This window comes from Manacus vitellinus, unplaced genomic scaffold, assembly GCF_001715985.3.
Source record: "Manacus vitellinus isolate BGI_N305 unplaced genomic scaffold, ASM171598v3 scaffold_8_pilon, whole genome shotgun sequence".
NCBI lineage: Eukaryota > Metazoa > Chordata > Aves > Passeriformes > Pipridae > Manacus > Manacus vitellinus.
Genome location: NW_021940864.1, coordinates 17,888,991 through 17,911,478, shown reverse-complemented (window position 1 = coordinate 17,911,478; position 22,488 = coordinate 17,888,991). Strand labels below are relative to the sequence as shown.

Sequence of the window (22,488 nt, the reverse complement as noted above, 5' to 3'; positions counted from 1 at the left end):
TGAAACTTTGTAAACCAGACTGTCCAAGTTAGAACTGAGAAACAAAACAACTAAAGTTTCTAGAAGATAGGCATTTTCTAGCTACATCACCATACACATCAGCAGTTTTGGGGGCTGCAGATACTTTTCCTGCTAGCTTGCTCATGCACCATTATAACAAACCCTACCAACTCGACTTGCATATGGCACTGTGAACCTTTCAAGGATGTCTCATGGCCTGGAAAATTCCAAGAGACTGTCAGCCAGATGTGGAAACAAAGTATTCTAAGTATGCTGCTGACCTCAAACCTTATTATTATATTTACTTCCAGACATCTGTGGGGAAAACCACATAGGTGCTAGATGCAATGGTGCCAACACATGCCCATGTGCCAGAATACGGTAAAGAGCCTTCAGTTATCTGCCTAGAAATCAGGAGATGCACAGATGATACAGGCACAGGTAACTACAAAGTTTCCATAATACAAAAGATAAAAAAGGATTAGGAAGCCTGAAAAAAATAAATTTTCTAGCAGTGAACAGCAATTTCTGTTAAAATGATGAATTGCACGCTCTTCTGTGTAAATTACATAAGAGTACAGTGAACCCCTTTTACTTTACTATAATTCAGTACTCAAGAACCCGTCTGACAACTGTTGATGATACAAGGAACATTCTCTTACTACTAATCTGCATTATGTCAATCCACACCAAGAGGATAAAATATATTTATAGTTTCTAGTTTCACCCAAGAGTGAACTATTTCAATTTCATTCATTTTCACTCCAAAGAAATAATATAGATTTGCCTTATTGAAACAATTTGTTTCCCTTTCATTTACACACTTATCTACAAAGGCAAGATGAAATATGATACAGGAAGTCATCCCTCTTTACAGCTGTTACATATGCTTTATAATTTACTACAAACTGGAATCATCAGCAATAATGTCTTCCAGCCCTTCACACTAGTTTTGATCTATTGAAGTGTTAAAATCAGTTTTCATCTAAATATACATTAAATCCTTCCCTTAAAAAAAAAAAAGGGATGAAATACAATCTGAGTGGGAAGAATGCTTATACATATATATATACACAGACTTCCACCCAGATTTAGTTTTTCTACCTATTAAGTCAAAATCAGAAACTCTCCTGTAAAAAACCCAAAGCTAAAATAACCCTCACCCTCCAAATAAAACATTAACATTGCCAGTAAAACTGAAAAAAACCAAATTAGTTTAGACTGTCCAACATCAATAAAAGTCTTCATAAATACTCATTTACACAGAAAATTGTGCTGCTACCAGTACTGCAATAAAAACAATAACAATTTCAAAAGTCCAAGCTCAATAGTTTTTAGAAGAAGATTTTATCAGATAAAAAACTTATTAATATGCACTGAGGGAACAGAACAGCTGCATGAAAACTCCCTAAGGCACAGTTAAGATTGATTGTATGCACCAATACTATGTACTCGTAATTTACTCTAAAAATTTTCAAATGTCCCAATATGTGATATTCAAACTCATAATTTCTACTCTAAAAAACTTGGTACAGAAACAGTAACACATTACATTTTTCAGTAGCTTTTTTAACTGAAGTTATTTTTAAACTCTATTATCCAAATTTTGATGGTATAAAAAGAGCAAGGATATCTGATAAGTTAATGGGAAAATGAACACATAACCTCAAATTACATGGAAAATTAGTATAAAATACCACACCACAAATACTTAACATCTGGAAAATCAGCTCTCAAGGTCAGAAATAGGACACAGGGCGAGGTGCCCACTGACCTGACTCAACAGGGCACTTGCATTGTTAATGAAAATGCAGCTTGATTAGCCAACTTTGCAATTTGCCATTAACAGAGACAGGATAATTAAATTGAACAGAATACAGATTTAGAAATCAATATTTAATACCCCTTCCATCACTGTTGTTATTCCCCAATAGAAATGAGAAAGACAATGATATGAAGAAAAGTAATGAAGCCACTACTTTATTGATCACTGAAGATGTTACTCACAGTATCTAAAATTTCCAAGATCTTTATTACATCTCCAGTGTAGTATGGAAATATTTGTCCTGATCTGACAAATGAAAAACTAGCATGAAAGTATAAAGCTGTAAAAATTGCTTTGTGGTAAAAATCAAAACCCAAATGCAGAATCTGCTGTTTAACAAAAGGATCACTCTTTCTTTCTTTTAGAAGAGATTACAAAGAATAAAATAACTGTTTCCAGTAGCAGCCTGAAAATGATAAATACATGTGGCTTTCCTATAATTAACCCAAATGTAAAAAACTCTTTTACAACACTTTTAAGTTGCAAAGATTTTTTTTCCCAAATATGTAGTATTTCTTCTGTGTGATATCTCTCTTCCATTGCTTTCTTTCCTTCACTCACTCATTTCTGTCAGTTGAAGAGACGTGTTCATGGCTTATTTTCTATAAATTGGATTCTCTATAGAACATAATTTGATCATTTATTGGTATTTTCAGCTTGATTTTTCATTTTCAACTGTCTGTGTCTTATCTTCTCCCATTTTGGAGAGTGAATATTCCTTTTGTGGAATAGAAAACTATTTAAAAGCTGCATCAAATGGAACCAGCAGTCTCATCCTCACAATTGAAACTGAGATGAGAAAGAGCAAATACAGATCAAACCCAAGGAGCTTAACTTCACTATGAACAAGCTTCTTTTGAGGACAAAAAGGACACTGAAAAGTAGTTTACTTTAGGGCTCTCCCACTCATACACTGATCGATAGCTTTAAAAAGTGCTACACAGAAGATAACTTCATCTTTGTGAACACAGAATCAAGTTTAACCACAGACAAATTTGCTTTACTATAAAATTTTTAACATCATCCAAATTATTCCACAACTGAGACTGGCCTAGTGTTGGTTGACAGATGGCTTTATAAACTTAGAAGACTGAAAAGTGAATCCACAGCAGTGTGTTACTTGGTTTCACGTATACAATTTGAATATTCATAATGTGTAATTGTAAGCGTGGTACAGTGTTTCAGATACACATTGACAAAGCATGACCATTATCTGCTGAGAAATGGTGAGAGAGAGAGAAATGCTTTATACAATGGCATCAAACAACTTCAACAGATGGTCATCACTGATCAACAAACTAAAATAAACCAGAATTCTTACAAATTTGGCAAAACATGATTTCCTTTTGTAAAAGCCTGTCTTTGTAAATATATATGGCAAGTTTTCACAGTTAATTCTAGCTCTTGGAGTGTAACAGAAATCACAGAGGAGGATTTAAAGAAAAGGAGTGTGGAAGATGTCTTATAAATAGGTTTTTCTTAAGCAAAATTAAAATACAACTTGCTGTAGAATTATTATAAACAATTTGATAACAACATTTAGCTGTATCTTTATGTATCACTGTCAAGCTCAATAACTACTAATAATTTTTACCTATGTCAGTTCTCATTTATGAGGTGAAACAGGTTGAAAACAGACCTATAGACAATTTGGGGTTTAAGAAACTCACAATAAATATGTCAAAATCCAGACTACAAAAATTCTAACCATACTACAAACAACCTACTTATTATGTCAAACATGAGAAATATTGTAATCTAGGTCTCTCAAAACATTAATTTTCTTCTAAACTATGAAGCAAAAAGAATAGAATATATTACACCTTTTTATAATTCCTGTCCAACAAACTGCATTGCCAGGCTCTCCACATTTCTCAGATATTTCTATACAAGCCATATTGACCCTCTGCACATACTTTTTCAGACAAATACTCATTTTCAGAGGATAAGTCGTCTGGTAGGTTGTCATCAACAGCTTAAATGCACACCAGCTTTTTTGCTTTTCCTCAAAGTTGGGTTGGGCTCTTTAGGTTAGGGTAATTGAAACTGCTCTGACAGACAGAAGAAGGAATTTGAGAAGAAAAAAGCTGCCTTGATAACGTTCTTGATGAAAAATGTTATTGATTATTCCTGTAGAGAAATGAGCTTCTGTATCACTAGGAGCACATTTGGAGCCAAAATTAGAAGTATAAGCTTAAGATCAAAAGTATACATAACCTGAACAGAAGAAAAGAAACCTTTTAAATCAATAAACACTCCACCCTAGATGAGGCAATAGCTTTCTTGATCCTGTGTAGACGATCTACATCGTTTGAAAAATCTCAGGCTACCATATTATCTTAGGAAAGAAAAAGAATGCCAGATTGAACATGTACTGCAAAAAACAAAAAATATGTTTAAGCACTGATAGATAGAAAGATAAGCAGCACCTACCTATCCATTTCCTTGTATTTCACACAGTGAAAAAACAAGGCATTGGAAACATGTCAATAAAGACTCCTCAATATGATCACATCCTAATAGAGTGATTAGCTTTCTTCTCCACTCCCAAAACAAACAAAAAAGCAAACTGCATGGCTGCACTGAAAATATAATTTTAAAAAGAATGTCAGTGAAAAGCCTCAAAGGTCTGGAGTAACATTTCGAAATTGCTTTCATTTATTAATATGTTTTAGTAATACAAACCAAGATATTTTTTTTACTTATCTCTGGACATTACATTATCACTGAATTATTTACAGTACTAGAATCAGGAAAAGATTTTAAAATTTGAGTTATCCAGAAATAAAGAAAAGCTAATTTGAATTATGTAGCGAGGTTGGGGGTTTTTGCCTAAACTCAGAAACATCAGAATATTTGCACAGTTGGAAATAAAATATTTACATAACAGTCAATGCTTTCTGAAGAACGGTATAAACAAAATAACTAATCAACATGTTGCCTGTGCAACCATTTGTAGTTCTCAAATGCAGTAACTAAGGTAAAGATGGATTCAGTTCCCCAAGTTTAATCATTCTATTTGCAGGAAGTCTTTTTATAAAGATACTAATGACTTACTGATGAAAAAATTTTCCAATGCTTTTCAGTCTGACTGAAGGCCTTACCCAGCTCCTGCCAGCAGTTCTTAGCCTATGCTTTCCAGTTAGGTCAGTGATATATTAGGGTTTCATTTTAAGTTAAAACAATGTCCAAAAGCTTCCTTTGGATGTCTGCATGCTTTTTCTGAACACCAGCATTCCCTACCGGGGAAGGGGAGAGGATATGTGAAAAAAAAACAAACCAGCACTAAATTAGATCTGCAGACACTGCTTTCCCCTCAGTTTATTTCCAGTACCTGGGACAATGCTTCAACTGCTTTTTCCTCAAGAGTTGATTCCTCACTTGTTTCAACATTTTAAATCGAACTGTATTTGGAATGCCTTTTGGCAGGTTATTGTCCACAGGAAAACTGCAAAATGGGTATCTACTATAGATAAGAATGTCAGAGACCTACTGGTAAAGCTGAAAATGAGACATTGCTGCTTAATCAGTAGCTAATTTCAATAACTTTTCCAGGTGGAAAGAAAAATAAAATTACTGCATCACCACCAGCAGAAAGCACAGTTACGTGAGGCTATCTGATTAAGAACAGAATTAAAGAAAAATGTCTTGTCTAGACTATACTTAAGAATCAAATCTCTTTGCATATCATTATGTGCAAAATAATTGTGCACAACTACTGGCATTTCTTAGCCTAGAACTGCATTAGTACTGAAACATTTACTCTTTTTGCATTTCTTCAATGTTCAGGAGACAGGGTCTACAATTTAATCTGTCTTCACTCAGGCAGAGGATTACAAATGGTGTAATCATTAGTAGCAAAAACTGTTAAAGCGCCAAACAAGAAACCCACCCAGTAGCATTAATGCTTAACAAAAGGAAAGGCAAGTAATTCTCTCTGCACCAATAAATACATTTAACACACGAGTACACCTTCTAAAGTAAAAATAACTGTAATGCCACACTTCCTACAGCAGCCAAGTGCTTTAAGGCATTTAGACATATTGTATCACTATTAAATCAACATACTAGTAATAGAAAACCTCAATATTTTTGAGTGCAAAGTAAATTAAAAAACAGGAAAAAGAATATGCTTAAATAATTTCCCATATTCACAGCATTGTTCTACAAGGATCTGTCAGCTCTCTTAATAAAAAAATGCTTTAGTGACAAAAATTTATGCAGCGGTAATTAATATTTCTTTTTGATAAGTTACATTATAATATCTCAAAAAGAGGTAAGATATTAAAATAGAAATAAATGCCTATAAAAATTGACCTCTTTCTCCTTTCATTATCTTTTTCAAATGTTGATATTACTGACAACATGGCATTAATTTAAAACCCTAAATTAGTCGGGTGAGCCAAATACTCCCCTGATCAAAACTCAGCATCATCCAATGTCAGATGAAACATGAAATAAATCGAGTTTCCTTCTGATTTTACGTACCATCTCTGTACTTGCCCCTCTACAGCATAAACAGCAAATCAGAATGATTCCGTAAATCTGGGAAGTTTTAATACACAAACAAAGCACACAGTAGGAATAACAGTTTCACCAAAGGAGTTTAAACAGAAAGAAGATAAGACTTTTAAACTTTTATTGTAGTGACATCTTGTGGCTACATTTGACTTACTTCGAGACCTCAAAATTTTTCATTTTCTTTTAATTCTTTTAAGGAATTTTTTCATATTTTGTGGTCTAGGACAAAGTAAAAAGATGAAAACGTAAAACAAAAATGAAATGATGAAAAAAATGAGCAGGATGAAACAGAAAACAGCACTGCCTGTTCAAAGATCTTTACCAGCATTAACATTCAGTGTTACAAGAGGAAGCTGGAAGAACTATGAACCCAACACATGTTGGGTTCATCACATGTTCCTAACTTTGACAGGAACCTGATTACATGAATATTTTCTGTGTCCTGTCTTCCCTCTAAAGAGTTTTCAGCTCTACATGAAAATCGCTATAAAGGTACAAACAGTGAAAGTAGGACCAAAAGAAATTCTAAAAAAATACAGTACCATATTAAAAAAAGGAAAAAAAATTGCCCTGTAATCTCACTCTCTTAGTTGCTTTTTCTGCATCCTATAGGGCTGTTCAATTTTCAAAGGTGGTAGAATAATGTATTCTAAAAGCATTTAAAGCAAAAATTAAAAGCCTAAAACACAATTTATCAATAAAAACCCCACATATTATACTTACCTATTTTTTTTTTACTAAAAGCCCTCTAAGTAGAGCAACATCCCTCACTTGTAGTACTAGGCTTTGACACCAAATAAATAATCTTCCTGGTACAAATTAGCTTGTATATCTAAATCAGGAATTACATTTTAAAAATAACAAATAAATCATTTCATGAGTGTGAGAAAGCATAAACAGTCTTCTCATTTCCTTTTTATTTTAGCATTTCAGTCTTTGGTTATTGCCCCTCCATTTTTTCCATCTATTAATCTAACAAAGGTTATGGTTGGCAAAAGTTACTCTGAACCTATATGCTGGAGCATGCAAGTAGTAACAGGAAGAAGCAAAGCATTTAAATAATCTTATCATGTTACTCACTTGACTCTGCCTAATTAGTTTGGATGGTTTGATATATGCTTTGCCAAGTACAATTATCTTTCATGGGAAGCACAATAATGCCCCTAATTCTAACACTATTGTGAATATTTCACAATGTCCCATATATCAAAAAAATCAAAGTCATGAAAGAGACTATCACGCACACAACACATGACTCATTAAGGAGGGTGAATTGATCTTAATTCACTGTGGTATAAATTATTTGTTTTATTTAGCAACCAACTGCCAGAACGGTGCGTTTTTTTTCATCCACCTAGTGTGAAAGAGGCATTGACTGCAGATTTCAACATAGATAGATTTGCTTAAGAGAAAAGTTAAAGGTTTTCAAAGAGAAACAAAAACCTCAGCTGGCATACATGCAAATAGAAGACACACTACATCAATTTTTACACCCATGGAAATGTTTGAGTAGCTTCTTAAAACTTAGATGAACACATCAGCTCAGCCCTTGACAGCTCTCACCTTTTAAAACTAATATTTATGTGGAAGGTAACTCAAAAAGGCAACTAACCTTGCCTAATGTTACAGGGCTCATATCCTCTTTATAATCTGTTTGAACAATTGCTCTAGTGTATCAGACACAAACTGGCTGTCCTTCAACAACCTGTACAGAATCTGACATGTTCTACTCCCTCGCTTTGAAAAATGGTGTGTGAATAAAAACACCCAGCCAGTAATTCTAGCCTCCAATTCTTTGTTGCTCCTCAAAATGTCATCCTATACAGTGATGTCATAAAGCACTTTGGGCTAAAATAACTTTTTTTTAAAAATGAAAAAAACCAAAACACCACCTATCTCAAGCCAGTACTGATAAGACACTCAGTCCGTGATCTTCTGCTAAATAAAAAAAAACTCTAAAAAATCGCAGCATGGTTCCCAAAGTGGCTGTTTCCAAAAATATTATCTGCATTACTAAGGCAAAAAGGGAATAAATGTGAAAATTAATGGCAGGAAGACTGAAGAAAACATGATGCTTGCAATCCAGTCCTCTGTACTGTTTGTTCATTAACAAGAACATTTTGGCACTGGGACTTGCCACACGAACTTGAGTATACAACAGAAGCAGCGTTGAGCAATATGAAAATATAATTAGCTTTAAATTAAAAAATATATTGATTAACCAAGTGCTAATAAATATGAGTGATTTTCTGAGTTACATTATAGTCTTTCTCTAAAAATGGGGCAAGCATTTATGCCTGCAAATTAAAAAAATTAGTTTTTTTTTATTATCTGCTGATAAAACAGGGCGTATAAAACACCTAAAACATATCTGCCTTTTGATAAGCATGCATAACTTATCTGTAAAAACAGAATATCAAATAATAAAAGAATACATTCTCACATAACCACATATTAGCTCATATTTTAAGTCTGTGTTCAAAAGACTAGAGAACACCTTGGTTTTAGGTGACAAAAACTGCTACACGTTTTAAGATATCTATTCTATGCATTATAATATCCTAGAAATAACTAGTTTAACTCATTTAAGTAAACAGAACTACTTTAAAAACATAATCACAAAACACTGAAATTGGAAACAAGAAAAAGTTTAGTAGTCCTTCCTTTGTTCTTTCTAAACAGAATATTAATTAAAAGAGAGATAAATAAAAGTCTCTAATACTAATATGTAAGTGTATGTAGCCTCCACTATTCAAAGCCTCTCTTCTGGAGGGAATTTGGTCCAAATTCCAGATCAAAGCAGAGCCAACCTTCAAGTTAGATCTAACTATCTATATTAACGTGAATAAATAAATAAATAAAAAGTTCTTCAAGTGCAACTCCTCAAAAATTTGTCAGCAATTTTACATCTCTAATTACATGTAAAATTTCTTATTATTTACAGGAAAAACACGTAATAGAGCAGTAAACTACAGCCACTTTTACTTTTGACTAGCAAATGCATTCTTACTACAGTGTAGGCTTCAATTCACTGATGTAAGCAGAGATTACAGAACAGCCAAGAATTATTGTGTTGACTCAACTGAGAACTCACCTTAAGGTGAGTGCCTTAAGGTTACTGCTCCTTAACAATAAGTACTCATAAATTTATGCTACTACATGACTTTTTCACTTGCTCTTCAAATAAGCTGCACCTCCAAGGAATTCCCCACCACTCTGTGGATATGATAATGAGGAACAGAGATTTATAGAATAGAATATGCTTCCTGTGAATAATGGAGCAGAACAGGAAAAATCTGAGGCATGAGGATTATGTGATAAGGAAATTTGTGCTGTAGATATCTGGACAACTGTATACTTCCAATATGTGTTACAATAAAACTGCAAGGGGGAGGTTCCCAGATGTGCTTGTGCATGCGGAAATTGTATCCCTGTGCATATGAAAGCACCACATGAAATGAACTCCCTCCTGATAATCTGCTCCTCCAAAAGAGGGCGAGTCACTTGCAGAGGATTAGGAGCTCACTGGAGAGCTAGAAAGTACAAGAGATCCTTCTGTGCCAAAAAACACGTAAGGTATCTTCTAAAACTTTGGAATGATATTTTCTCCTCCTCCATTCCCTCTCTGCACTTTCAGGCAAGGCTACAAAGGGCCTTCACGAACACAGAACAATGACACTCTCAAAAGACAGCACACTCACACTCAAACACAGATGAAGACACCTGGGAGGGTGGATGGCAAACGGATAAACTGTTGTTGAAATAGAATAGACACTTCTGGACGAGTCTTTGAATGAGGCCGAAGAATGGCAGCCCTTTTGAAAAAACAATTTAGGGAACTCCCACCACAACAGAGAAGTCCCTAGGCATTATCTTGGTAACATGATGGAAGCAAAAAAACCCTGTGCATACTAACAATCAATCCAATTTGCATGAAGCTAAAGTCATGCACAAAAAAAAAATACCCCCAGGAAATGTAAAACACCTACCAACTTACGGATATTTTATCAATGCTAGGTGATTTATCACAGACATCTTCAAGCAAAAATTTATCAATACACACACAAAGGGACTGCACCAACCGTTTCAGAAAAACGGTAAAATCAGAATTAAAAAAGTTACAGAGAAAAGGTGAGAACGTATTTGTTTGTATAAGGAAAAATAAATTTCAAGTCACATTCAGTATGAACTTAACGGAAGGACAGCAAGGTTGAGAAAGATTTATCTGAGGAGAGACATGCAAGTGACCCGCTAGACCCCTTCCACATAGACTACAACTGCTTGCCAGTAATCCAGTGTTGCAGAGCAGTTAAGGATCAGAGAAAGAGGTCATTCTTTGGGAAAAAGAAAGTACTTTCCTCCTTGGGGATTCCAAGAGTTGCTGTGCCAAACAAAAACTTTGCGTCTCCCAAACAATCACAGTACAGGTAATTTCCTCCTTGGGCCTATGACCCAAAACCTAATGACAACAGTATCTTTGATATCTAGAGATTGTGGCCTCTCCCTCAATGAGCTCGATTCAATTTTTGGATAAAATAGCTTCAATCTGATTATAAGCTTTTTCCAGAATTCCCAGCACCTACAGTAAAAAAAATCATCATCACCTTAATACTGCTTAAACCCATCTAGGTATTTTGGGTTACACAAGGCATTGCTCAAACCTCCTTTCACTCTTTCACAACTTTAAAACAGTCTCTCAGTGCATCAGCAGAAAATATATAAAATATATAAAGATACATTTCCAAGTTCTGTAGTAAGTATGTAAATGCATTATAAACATTTAGGGAGTCAAAGAATAACGTTTACTACTGAGTGGAAAAAAAATCATATCAGCTGCAAAAAAGCATGAGTATGAGTCAAAAAAAAAAAAAGTAGATATGGAAGAACCACAGTAAAAAAGTACATTTTATCAACTATATTTACATTAAAGAAGCATCCACCAAGATAGAAAATTTTAGGATAGCTGATGAAAGTTGTGTATATAATACATTTTTAGAAATACATAATTCAGTAGCAAAATCCAGCAACTTATTCTGGTGCCCACATTCTTTAATGTCAGCCATGCAATGTCACATTGATGAACTAACCTGCAGACACGGGCAGGAAAATACAGGTTCTGCCAGGACCGACAGAGGTATTTAGAGTGATCAATAACTCGAATCCAGTCTAATTCATCCATGGACACCTCAATGTAGTAGGAATAAGACCTATGGATTGTCAGAAAACACTGGTTAGTACACAAGCTGACACATTTTAGGTATTAAATTTTACACTGTCTTCTGGATTTTCAGTTGCTGAAGAGAAGGCTGTTTATTCCTACCCAGATCCCTGTTTTCCAACTAGCTTTGAAAATAAACTGTCTGCAGTTAAGGCATTTTTAGAATGATTTAAAACATCCTTACACTCACAATATGCAGTCACTATAAGATACCTCAAAAAATGCAATGGAGACTTTCAACTCAATCACAAAAAAAATAATAATCTGTATTCTTTCTGCATGGAATAAAACTAAAGCACTATTTCTACTGCCAAATCAATAAAGGAAAAACCCAAAACAATTAGCAGATCAAAAATGCAAATTCAAACCCTTCACTTAAAAAAAGTAAATTTACTTTAAGGTCATTCTCACTGATGCTGTTCTTCACTTTTAACCCTTTCAGTTCTTTATGATACATTGTTAAGCCTGTCCCTACTTCCTTATACACTCCAAAATTACCTCACGAAAAATAAAAAGGTCACTAACAAAATCTCTGTCTTCCTCTTGCTTATCAATTACGTTTAGCTTATAGTTTGCTGTTAAGAGAAAACAAACTGAAACTAGAACCTTAAAGCCATAGCTAATTCCCTATTATACCTACAATAGTGACACTTACAATTAAGTAGAAACTTGACTTGTGGAGCAACAAATCATGAAATATATGTTTCAGCATATTTTCTTTCTCCTAATGTACTAGTCTGCAACATTCACAGGCATTTCAGCAGCACCACATCAGCACTTAACATCCTTCCATGCTGATTTCTAAAGAGGAGTTGCTCTTCCAGAGTTCTACAGAAACATTTCTTGTTAAACATTAATGCCTTTGTTAATATTTCCAATTTTCCTGAGGACTGAGAAGAGTAGGTGTCTAAAGTGGTACTGTTTAAAAATCCTTAAAATGTTAGAGAGTTGTTAATAGCAATTGACACACTTGGAGGGGTTTTTAGATGTCAACTGCATAATCAGCTTTCACATTCACACCAATCAGATGTGTAATATTCACAACCCATATAAATACACTGTGGTTTTGCAACATTATTATTACTAGCCTATGCATATTTGACCATACTAGACTCCAAAGTTTTAGAGTTTGAGCAGTTTGGATACCAAAGTTACTGACAGTCCTCTGTGGGGTAAAAATTTAAGAGATTCTCACATCATCATTGCTAGATTAATGTAAACTTGTAACCAATAAATAACATGCTATTTCTTGGTTTCTGAAGGTACCAAACAAAGAAATATTATCTCAAAAATACAGTCGCATTATCATATACCTTTTTTTTAAGGTTAGATAGCATCTTTTAGCAGAGGCAATTTGGACAGCTACTCTCCTTAGCAATTTTATATCTAAGACTCAGCTGTTAATAACACCTCTAAAGTAGAGGTGCAAAACACCTGTTATCTTATATTTGGTTCTGTTAAAAATATCCAGTAGACCAGAGCTTTAAAGAGAGAGTTAAAATGAATGAATATTTTAAAAAGATGTTCAAGAAGAAGCAAGCGTGTATTTGTACATTATTATGTATCCCACAAGAAAGATGTAGGTAAGTGGTTGGCAATTGTTAGACTAAGAGAGTGTAGAGAGATTGGAAAAATCCCTAGAAAAAGCAAGGACAATCTCAGAGCAAGGTCCTTAAGACCTTGGCTGGTAAAACTCTGCATACCTCCAAGGGCTAATATTCATAACTTCTCTGGCCAAACTCATCCGAAGTTCAACTACCCCATTATGAATTTTTTTCCTACTATTTAACATGAATTTATTTTTTTGCTTGTGTCCACTCTCAGCACACAGCTGAATAGGTGAGGAGAGCAACAAACTCTCCCTTCTAAGCCTGCTCCTCTTAAAACTGCAGGTTCTCATGTGCTCAAGCCTTCATCATCTTGGTGTCCTGCTGTACTCACTCCAGAAGGTCAGTATCTTACACTGAGCCCACAAATGGACAAAGTACTCCAAATGCCTCCATTTCCATTTATCTTAAGACAGCTGAGCTATTGGAGAGAAAAAACACTGAAAATTCACAGAATCACAGAATATTCTGAGTTAGAAGGGACCCACTAGGATCACCAAAGTCCAACTACTGGCCCTGCACAGGACAGTCAGTGTTAATTCCGGTACTGAATCTGATAGGAAGCAAAAGAAAGCCCAGTAGCAAACTTTCCACAGAAAGTAAAAAAAATGAGGATGACACAGAAACTAGATCCTAAACCACTGTGCCCTCAGTATTTTATGAAGACAAAAATCTCTAGAGTAGAGGTCCATTGTCTGATATTCTGCCAGCAACAATGGTTTGTTCTAAAAATTTCACATCAAGGGCACAGGACACTAAACAACAGATAATTCTGTACTAAGCTGTCCCACAGAGAATATTTTTTCTCTGAGTTTCAGCAGCTACTAATTAATGCCTTGCAGATGAGGGGCATTTTACCAGTAATACAAGCTCTCTAAAAATTGCTAGAGAACTCCTCACTATTAGTATATTTCTAATACTGTTTTAAATTTTATAAAGTTGGTTGGTAATTGGTTCATTAATTTGGTTGATCTTCTGGGACAAGTAGTATAATATTATATGAAGCAGTTCCTTGTACCTTCGGAGTTTTATTTTTTTATCTTTCCAAAAGAAATAGAGAAGAAACATAAATTTCAGTTGAACTGAATTAGGAGAATTTACTTGAAACAATTAGATACCTAAAAACCACAAAGTGGCTTCTAATAACTACTGTAGTTTATTGGTAATTCACATTCAAAATAAATTTTACTATTTCTGAAATACAGAATCACAGAATCATTTAGGTTGGAAAAGACCTCAAAGATCGAGTCCAACCTTATTGTCAAAGTGTGTCATTTCTTATGTTTTGACATATCAAAAAAAAACTGAAAAAAAATTCATCCAATGTTTATAATGTAAATATGTTAAAAATAGGGTTCTTCCAATGAACTAGAAAATTGTTTTTCAAACTAAAACAATAGCAGTTGATAAATGGCAAACAGAAAACAATTAAAACAATTCATATTTGGTAAACTTTCATTAGTACAAAATGCATTACCTTCCCTTTTTATGTCAACTTGGCACCTACCGACTGTCTCTGTCCCACAGGAGTATTCGTATGTAGTTGATTATTGATGGCTGGCCTAGTTTAATTTCAATGCCAGAACGGCAGTCGTCACTGATGGGGTGTCGAGAGAAGCCATGATCCAAGTCGTAGTTCTGAGTATCTCCATCTAATAAAGCAGACTTCAGCTCCCCTTTTACAACCTGTGCTCCATACTTCATTGTTGCAATGTTTTCCCCTGGTACTAAGAAGAAAAGGAAATAATTGTTTAACTTTTACACTCTCATACTGCAAATTAGGTATTCCGAACAGTAACTCTATTAGGTCAGATCAAAGATTTATTGCTAGTGTCCTTTCTTGGCCAAAAACACATGCTCAAGTGAAAAAAAAAAAAAAAGGCATTTTAGAAATTTAGCCTCTTCAATACCCCCTAGGTCTTTTATGGTAATAAAGTTGTGATAATTTACTAGCTTGTAATAGCTATATGGAATTCTGTTGCACCTTCCTCACTCAATCAATACTTTCCTTCTTGCTTTAAAGTTTTGGTCTGTCTGTTTAGTCTCTCCTTGTGATCAGCTTCTCACCATACCTCTAACACTTTTTTCTGCCCTTTCTGTCTTCTTTTTCTGATTTCAACTGTTGTTCACTTTGGTTTTGGGTGTTTGTCTTGTTTTTCATAAGCGGAAGGAAACTAAAAATCACATAAAATTTACAAGATGTGGATCAAATATTCAAGATGCATCATGAATTTGCAGGGTGGTATATAGGGTAGTATAGCTCTTTTGATAGCTGTATCACCTTCTAGTACTCTGCAAAGCCTAATGAACTTGAGTGAAAAAGGAAAGTTTTGGTTACTTGGGCTTTGAACCAACATGGTAAAGCAAATTTTTTTTATGCCACCATTTCACAATAATAAACTTCCTGCATGCTAGGAACATATTCCATCAAGATAACTGGAGATAACTATCCCTACCTTCAGCTACAAAACAATACACTGATGAACCACCCTCTTCAAAAGACATTTTTAAAACCTTCTTTGAGGAGAGACCCGAAAAAACATGATCTGAAAGCTAAATGATAAAAAGCTGCCCCTGAACTCTTCAGGCAGACTGGTAATAGAAGTATGAATTTCAACAGGGTGTTAAGTTTGACATCTAAAGAACAGAATTTGAAGCGTTGAAATTTTAACTGTATTGTAGCACTACTACATCAAATGCACAATTATGAAACTGTAAGTGGTTGTCAACATTTACACAAACAGAAAAAGTTCCAAGAGCCTGAACGAGTACTTAAAAAACAAAGAAATTCCACTCTCCAAAAAGCTGTGATTAGGAGCATGCTATTGTGGAGAGATAAATATTCAGAAAAAGAAGTCAAAGAAAACACCATCTGACTTATTCAAATTTATCTACTGCAGTGTCAATAGAATATCTTGCATGAAAAGACTTTTACAGTAACCTAGTATTAAACTCATATGTTTAAATATTAATATCTGTAACTTCTACAGGAGAACAAAGGGGATATGCAGTTAACATTTTCAGAGCTCATCATGTATGACTGAGAATACAGTGTAGGCTCTTAGAGAACATTCAACTTTATTCTTTACTGTAGGCCAAATACTCTCTATAAGTCACACATTAGAGAGCTAACAATACCTTTCTAAAGCTCTAGTGCTAGGTACTCTTGTTGAATTAACAAGAAGCACAGACCCAAGTCAAGTGCAAAGCTTCTCACACTTTTTAGGCTTCCATTAAAACAGTTTTGAAAGACTTGTTTATACTACTTGGGCAAGCATGTAAAGAGTAAGAGAAAAGTCATAAGTAGTGGAGAAAATATGAGAATCTTCACAGAAGTGGAAAACAAGTTACCATCAACATAAAACCATTTAAATATCATATATCCCACAGCCAATGCACTTTTGCTTTTAATATTTTTGTAAAAGCTTTTCTATTAAAATAGCAGTCTCTCTAGGAAAATACACTTTTATTACAACATTTATGTTTGAGCAATATCTGAGATAAAAAGCAAGAAAATACGTTGACTAATATTATCTGAGAAATAGAAATGGAGTGAACAGTACACAAGATATTTCCTTATGTCAGACCTTTAAAACGTGTAATAATAGTTAAAAACTCAAAAGCACACACTAACCATATCCTCCAGACAACCATAGTCACTAAATGAAAAGAAAACAAACTAAAAACTTGATGCTTACTTAACATGCCCCTGTAGTTGAGGTCCATGTCCCGACTCTCTGAACGAATCTTAATGGCATCTAGGATGGCATCAGGTGACAACAATCCAGAAGGTCTTACAACATTCAGTAGTTCAGTCAGACTCATCAGTGGCAAACGTACTGCTTGCATGATTTCAGCATGGTTTTCCTTGGGGTTATGTTTACACCAGTTCATCAAAGCTTGGAAAATGTCCTTCTCAGGGGCTGCAAATGAGTCCCTCACTACAATACTTAGAAGAGCAGCCTGGAAAAGAGAAACAAGAACAAAATAAAACCACACAAATAAACAGAAATTAAATTGAGTTTTATTTTTTTAATCATGGGAAATTAAAATAAGGCAAAAATTAATGGGTATTTTAACTTGTAGCTATTAAAAATAATCTCCATGGGAGTAACTGCCTGAAACTGTATCTTGTTTTAGTTATGTAAGAATTACAGAATCCACCACAAAAATAATAGGTAATATTACAAAACCACTAGAAAAAATAAGTCAGAATTGAAATGCAGAGAACTACTCAAATCAATATAATACCACTCACTACTTCAAATTTACTTTGGAATATTATAACAGATTTGGGAGTATAGTTCAAAACATTCCTTTAAACTTAGGCTGCTCTAAGAACACTGATAAGAAAAAAGCGTTGCTCGGAATCACTTTTTTAAACCATTTCTAACTACTTGGGATTTCTATGCCCCCACAATCTCTTTGTCTTTTGGTACAAACTTAGATAAGTAGGTAAAAACTCCAGTGGCTCTTATTCATGCGGAAAAGCCACTGACTGCAAAATGAGAACAAGAACAATCAAACAGCTTTTGGATTTTCACTTAGCTTGCAGAGTAATCAGGAGTTTGCATAGAAAAAGGCTAAATCTCTCATATATACCAGGACAGGCTACACCAAAGACATCAAAGTATGCTCTTCCTGATGAATGATGTTTCCTCATTTCTTTATCATTAATATGCTCTCAGAGCTCAGATTGACACACTGCACAGGACAGACGAGAGCATAGAGAAAAAAGTATTTTTCCCTTCTCAACTAGTAAGTTAGCAGAACCAAAGTGTCTTATACTCATTCAAGGAAGAGACCATTCACAGCTTTTCCACTAAAACCACTTAAAAAAAAAATGAAACCATCATTTAAGGTCCTCTGCTACTTCATGTGAACATCACTTGAAAACACTCCGTCACTGTTATAAACAGCTCAAAGATCACTCCAGAGTAAGTGGAAAATCTGAACTTCATAGACTAGCCTGACTCAACCATAAATATGCTTCTAACAACAGAACTAACACACAGAAAACCAAAACCACCCTACCACACCACTATATTCTGCAACTTCAGAACATGATAACAACCAGCAACATAAATCACAGCAATCTCCAGAATGCTTTAGTTTACACAGCAGAAAATCCCCCATCACTGATGTCGCCTATATCAAGAAAATAATGGAATGGAGTATCTCCTGCCATCTTCATATCTTTACATTCCCTGTGTGGTGTTCAGAAGCCAAATTCTATTATATCAAGAACAGATGAAATGAGACAAATTAAGATTGCCTGCTCCCATCTTTTAGAATGCTCCATCAGATTTTCTATATTTAGCTATACTGACTGGTCAAAATTAAATACCTAAAAAATTCAGAACAGATCACCAGAACTTCCAGTTCCGCTTGGTTTGAACATTCCCAACTGTCACAGTTTCAGTAGTATAAAACTACAACTGTTAACTAAGAAATAAATTTTTATTTGGTGCCTGCATTAGTATTTTATCATGAAGTTATACACAGATTAAAATGAAACATTTCAGGGGGGGAAAGTGCAAACAAAACATATACCTTAGAAAGTGACAGGAAGCCTTCACTGGAGAGAACCTCTTGGGCATTTCTATCCATGAACATACAGCACATAAAAGTTAATTTGGGAAGAGAATAAAGACTGGCAACATCAAAGGTCATACAGACATTCTGAATATTAAGTATTGTGCAAAGATATTCAGATGTAGAATCCTCCAGTTCTGGGAATCCATATTTATGTGCTAAGCTTAAAAAGTCTAGAAGAACCTCCTCTTTCTCATCCCGTAGTGTAGCACGACCAGTGTAAATATATTTCAACAGCATGGTAAATGCTTCTGCAGTGGTGTCCTGAAGAGGAATTTCTGCTTCAGGCTGAGATTCTCTCATTCCTCCATACAATAATGCTCTATAAGGAAGATAAAATTTGAGAAATTTATATCCTGACAAAACCCATGCAAAAAGTAGAAAAAGAAAGGAATAACTATTTGCAGCAAGGGGAATACAAAGGGGACATGGTTTAAGAATCTACAAAAGAAAACTCCTTATGCTTGGTATTTATAGTGCGGCTCTGCTCTGAAAGCAACTGCACAAGAATAATCTTCTAATGCATTATGTTTTTATCCTACACAATAATACCTGCATCTCCACTTAGAACAACAGTTTGTGAACCAGAAATTGAGATATGGTTCTTGTGCCTTGCTTTTTAAATATAGTACTATCAGTGAGAAAGAAAATTTTAAAAAATTATTTCATAAAGCAAGTGAAACAAATAGTTTGCAGTGCATCTTAGCAAATCTCAGGATTCTTACCTCCTATTCCTAAACCCAGCACATGGCAACTCCTGAATCTTGAGAAAAATCAATGACAGTTTGAACAAAATTTGCAATCACACTTTAGTTTAGCTATTAGCTTACCCCTCTGACAAAATTCACTGGAAGATTACCAGGAATTCTATTAAATACATTTAGAGTTAAAAATGCCCAGCTCTTAAAAAAAAAGTTGCATTTCAATTACTCCTAGTTTTAAAATATATATTCTAATCTGTATCAGCCAAATTTCTTTAAACATTCAATTCCAATGCATCAAAATGAAACTTTCTAAATGAGTATATTCCATAGAGGCACACCACTTATACTCTGAGAAATCAAAACAATTTTGCAGTAAAACTTGTCTGTTCTCAAGTTATCTTTCTCTTGAATTTGTGAAACTACCTTCAAAATCCAATTTAATGAAGGTCAAAAGAATAACATTGTGACATGGTATTTATCTTTTTCTATTTGGACACAATGATTTGATGTGCTGGGAACCATTCACACAGAAAAGGTCACACTCAATGGACAGATGATTACATACTGAAAAGTTCATAGAGAAACAATGTTTATCTTATTTGCATAAAAATTTCCTGTAAGCCTGACAAAAAGCTATACTTCACCTGAAATAATGGCATCTAGCAGCCAGGATCACCCTGTGTGCCGGAAAGCGTTTCTTTTCTACAATAAAGGTAACGTCACTGTATTCCTCCCCGTTCATTAGAGCACCAATGTGCTCTGACAGAATGTGAACGTGGTCAATCTCACCCACAGCTGTGTAAGGACGAAGTGGATGGCTGTTACTCATCTTGGAGGGATGGTGATATTGGTAGCCTGAAGGGAAAAAGAAAACAACCAGTATTATACAGGGCAAAAACCATAAAACACGGCAAATATGAAACTGCAATTACAAAAGAAGAGTGACTAGTCTAAGTAACCATATATTACAAGAAAAAGTAATCCAAGAGATTTTCTATTAAAGTTCATTTACAACAGGATTCAATGCAGCTTGTATCTACAATTCTAGCTGACAAAATATTTCAGAAAATTCCATCACCTTGTTGTTCTGTAAATACATTTACTTAAAAGAAAAAGCCTCCAACAAAAGGAATTAAGAATTAAACTATTTTAAATAATGTTACAATTAGAAAGCAACTTTATCTCAATTAAAATGCACATAAATTATAAACAAGTAATGTGAACAACTAAGCATAGTCTTAATTCTCAAGTCTGTACCAAAATCAGTGACAAGTGAAAACATCAGCATTTTTGCAGGATTCTAATGAACTTTCCAGAACTGGGAGAAAATAAACAATCATGATAACTTTTAATAAATAACAGATAAAGTCTGTTCTTTACAATGAACAATTCAATTTTCTTACTCTTTCCACTCAGTTTTCTTGATGCCTTCTTGTTCCCTCATATACTTAAGAAAACAAAGCCTCTAATATCTCTCAGTCATTAAAATTAGGAGACACTCTACTAATGTACAATATAGATTAAGGCATTAGTCATATCTTCTGTTGTGAATTAAGAAGAAACAAAATAATTCCACAGGTTTGTTGGTTTTGGTTTATTTCAGCAACAGAGGCTTTCTGTTGTTACACTTTGGCTTATTTTTATTTAAAAAGAGGTTGGTTGTTTCAGATAATAACCATCCATATCTTCAGAGAAATCCTCTGTTCTCCAGTAACTACCCACTTTTTGAAATGGGCACATACCTAGTGCTGAAGAAAGATGGTGTACCACAAGAAGAAAAATGATGAGGCCGTACCTTGCACACAGCTAACACATTCATCTTTCAAGTGAAATATTCATGACACCACTGCATTTTTATGCTCCATTTAAAAATATTATGAGAAAATCTGCATCTGTTTCCAGGCATTTCTACCCCAAAAAAGAAAACATATGTAGATGGGGTTAAGTATTATTTGCACTTTAACATGTAGAAATGCTTAACCCAAAATCCAAATACTGTAGAAACAAGGTCTCAAAGAACTTTAAATTAAACTAGGAAAAGTGATAGAAATAGAAAATAAAACTTGAGAAAAATAGAGCATATTGAATCGACAATACACATCACAGCACAAATGGGAACAAAACTCCAGCTTTCCACAGGCTGTCTCTGCCACTTGAATTAGCAGCTGTGTGTCCATGTAGCCATTACAGCACAGAACCAGCAACACTGGCCAAGATACTGGAGGCGGCCTGACCTTGGGAACATAGAATACTGTACAGTCATTCTTCCATTCTGACATGACAGTAAATTAATTTTTATGGGTTATCATAATAACAGATTATTTCTTCCATTTGCACTTGTTAATTTATAATTAGCTAAGACAGCTTAAATTTATGCCAAATACACTGCCAGTAACATTTACTTCGTAACAAGCAAGATTAACTTAACTCACATCAGTCCAGCAGCATCTATTTATTCAGGAATAATATTTATCACAAACATAAATATCTGAGAGTTTAGAAACAACAGTAAAATTTTAACACCCTCAAAACAGAAAACTTTTTATTACCAGAGGAAGAAACAAAAACATGTATAATACTCAGTTGCAAAACTTAAGTCTCAATAGTCCTTGAAGATTTCTGTACCTTACACGTCCGTATCTGCTGCTGTTGATCTTCATTTGCAATAGTCAGGCAATCCAACAAATGCAAATTACGTGTACATTATCAAGGAACTCTGTACTATCTCTCTTCTGTTAGTTCCAACTTTGATTGCATAGGGAAACTGATTTATGATACTTCATACATGTACAAGCATTGACACATTTTGGTTTTAAAATCTATTTTTAATTCCATTTTGTCTACATTTTACTTCTTTGTTTCCTGAATCCATTCTTATCTCTAAAAAATAAGAACACGTACTGTCTGAATAAAACCAAGAGACTGTAAAAGTGGTGAAGACAAGGAAATGCCACCAGCTGCATACTAACATTGCTACTAAGTAGCCATGGATGTTTCATGTGCCGATAGGGTGAAAAA

General features: G+C 34.4%; 1 protein-coding gene across 2 annotated transcripts in view; it reads right to left on the bottom strand.

The window, feature by feature from the left end:
• The window catches only part of BTBD9 (BTB domain containing 9), a 109,614-nt gene that overhangs the window by 84,141 nt on the left and 2,985 nt on the right, over positions 1-22,488 (bottom strand). For both annotated transcript variants that reach the window (XM_029965031.1, XM_029965033.1), the window contains exons 2-6: positions 20,115-20,325; positions 18,725-19,088; positions 16,870-17,134; positions 14,679-14,898; positions 11,434-11,553 (exon numbers count right to left, since the gene is read on the bottom strand). In XM_029965031.1, the coding sequence (XP_029820891.1) occupies positions 11,434-11,553; positions 14,679-14,898; positions 16,870-17,134; positions 18,725-19,088; positions 20,115-20,325 (1,180 nt within the window). The remainder of the gene's footprint in view (positions 1-11,433; positions 11,554-14,678; positions 14,899-16,869; positions 17,135-18,724; positions 19,089-20,114; positions 20,326-22,488) is intronic.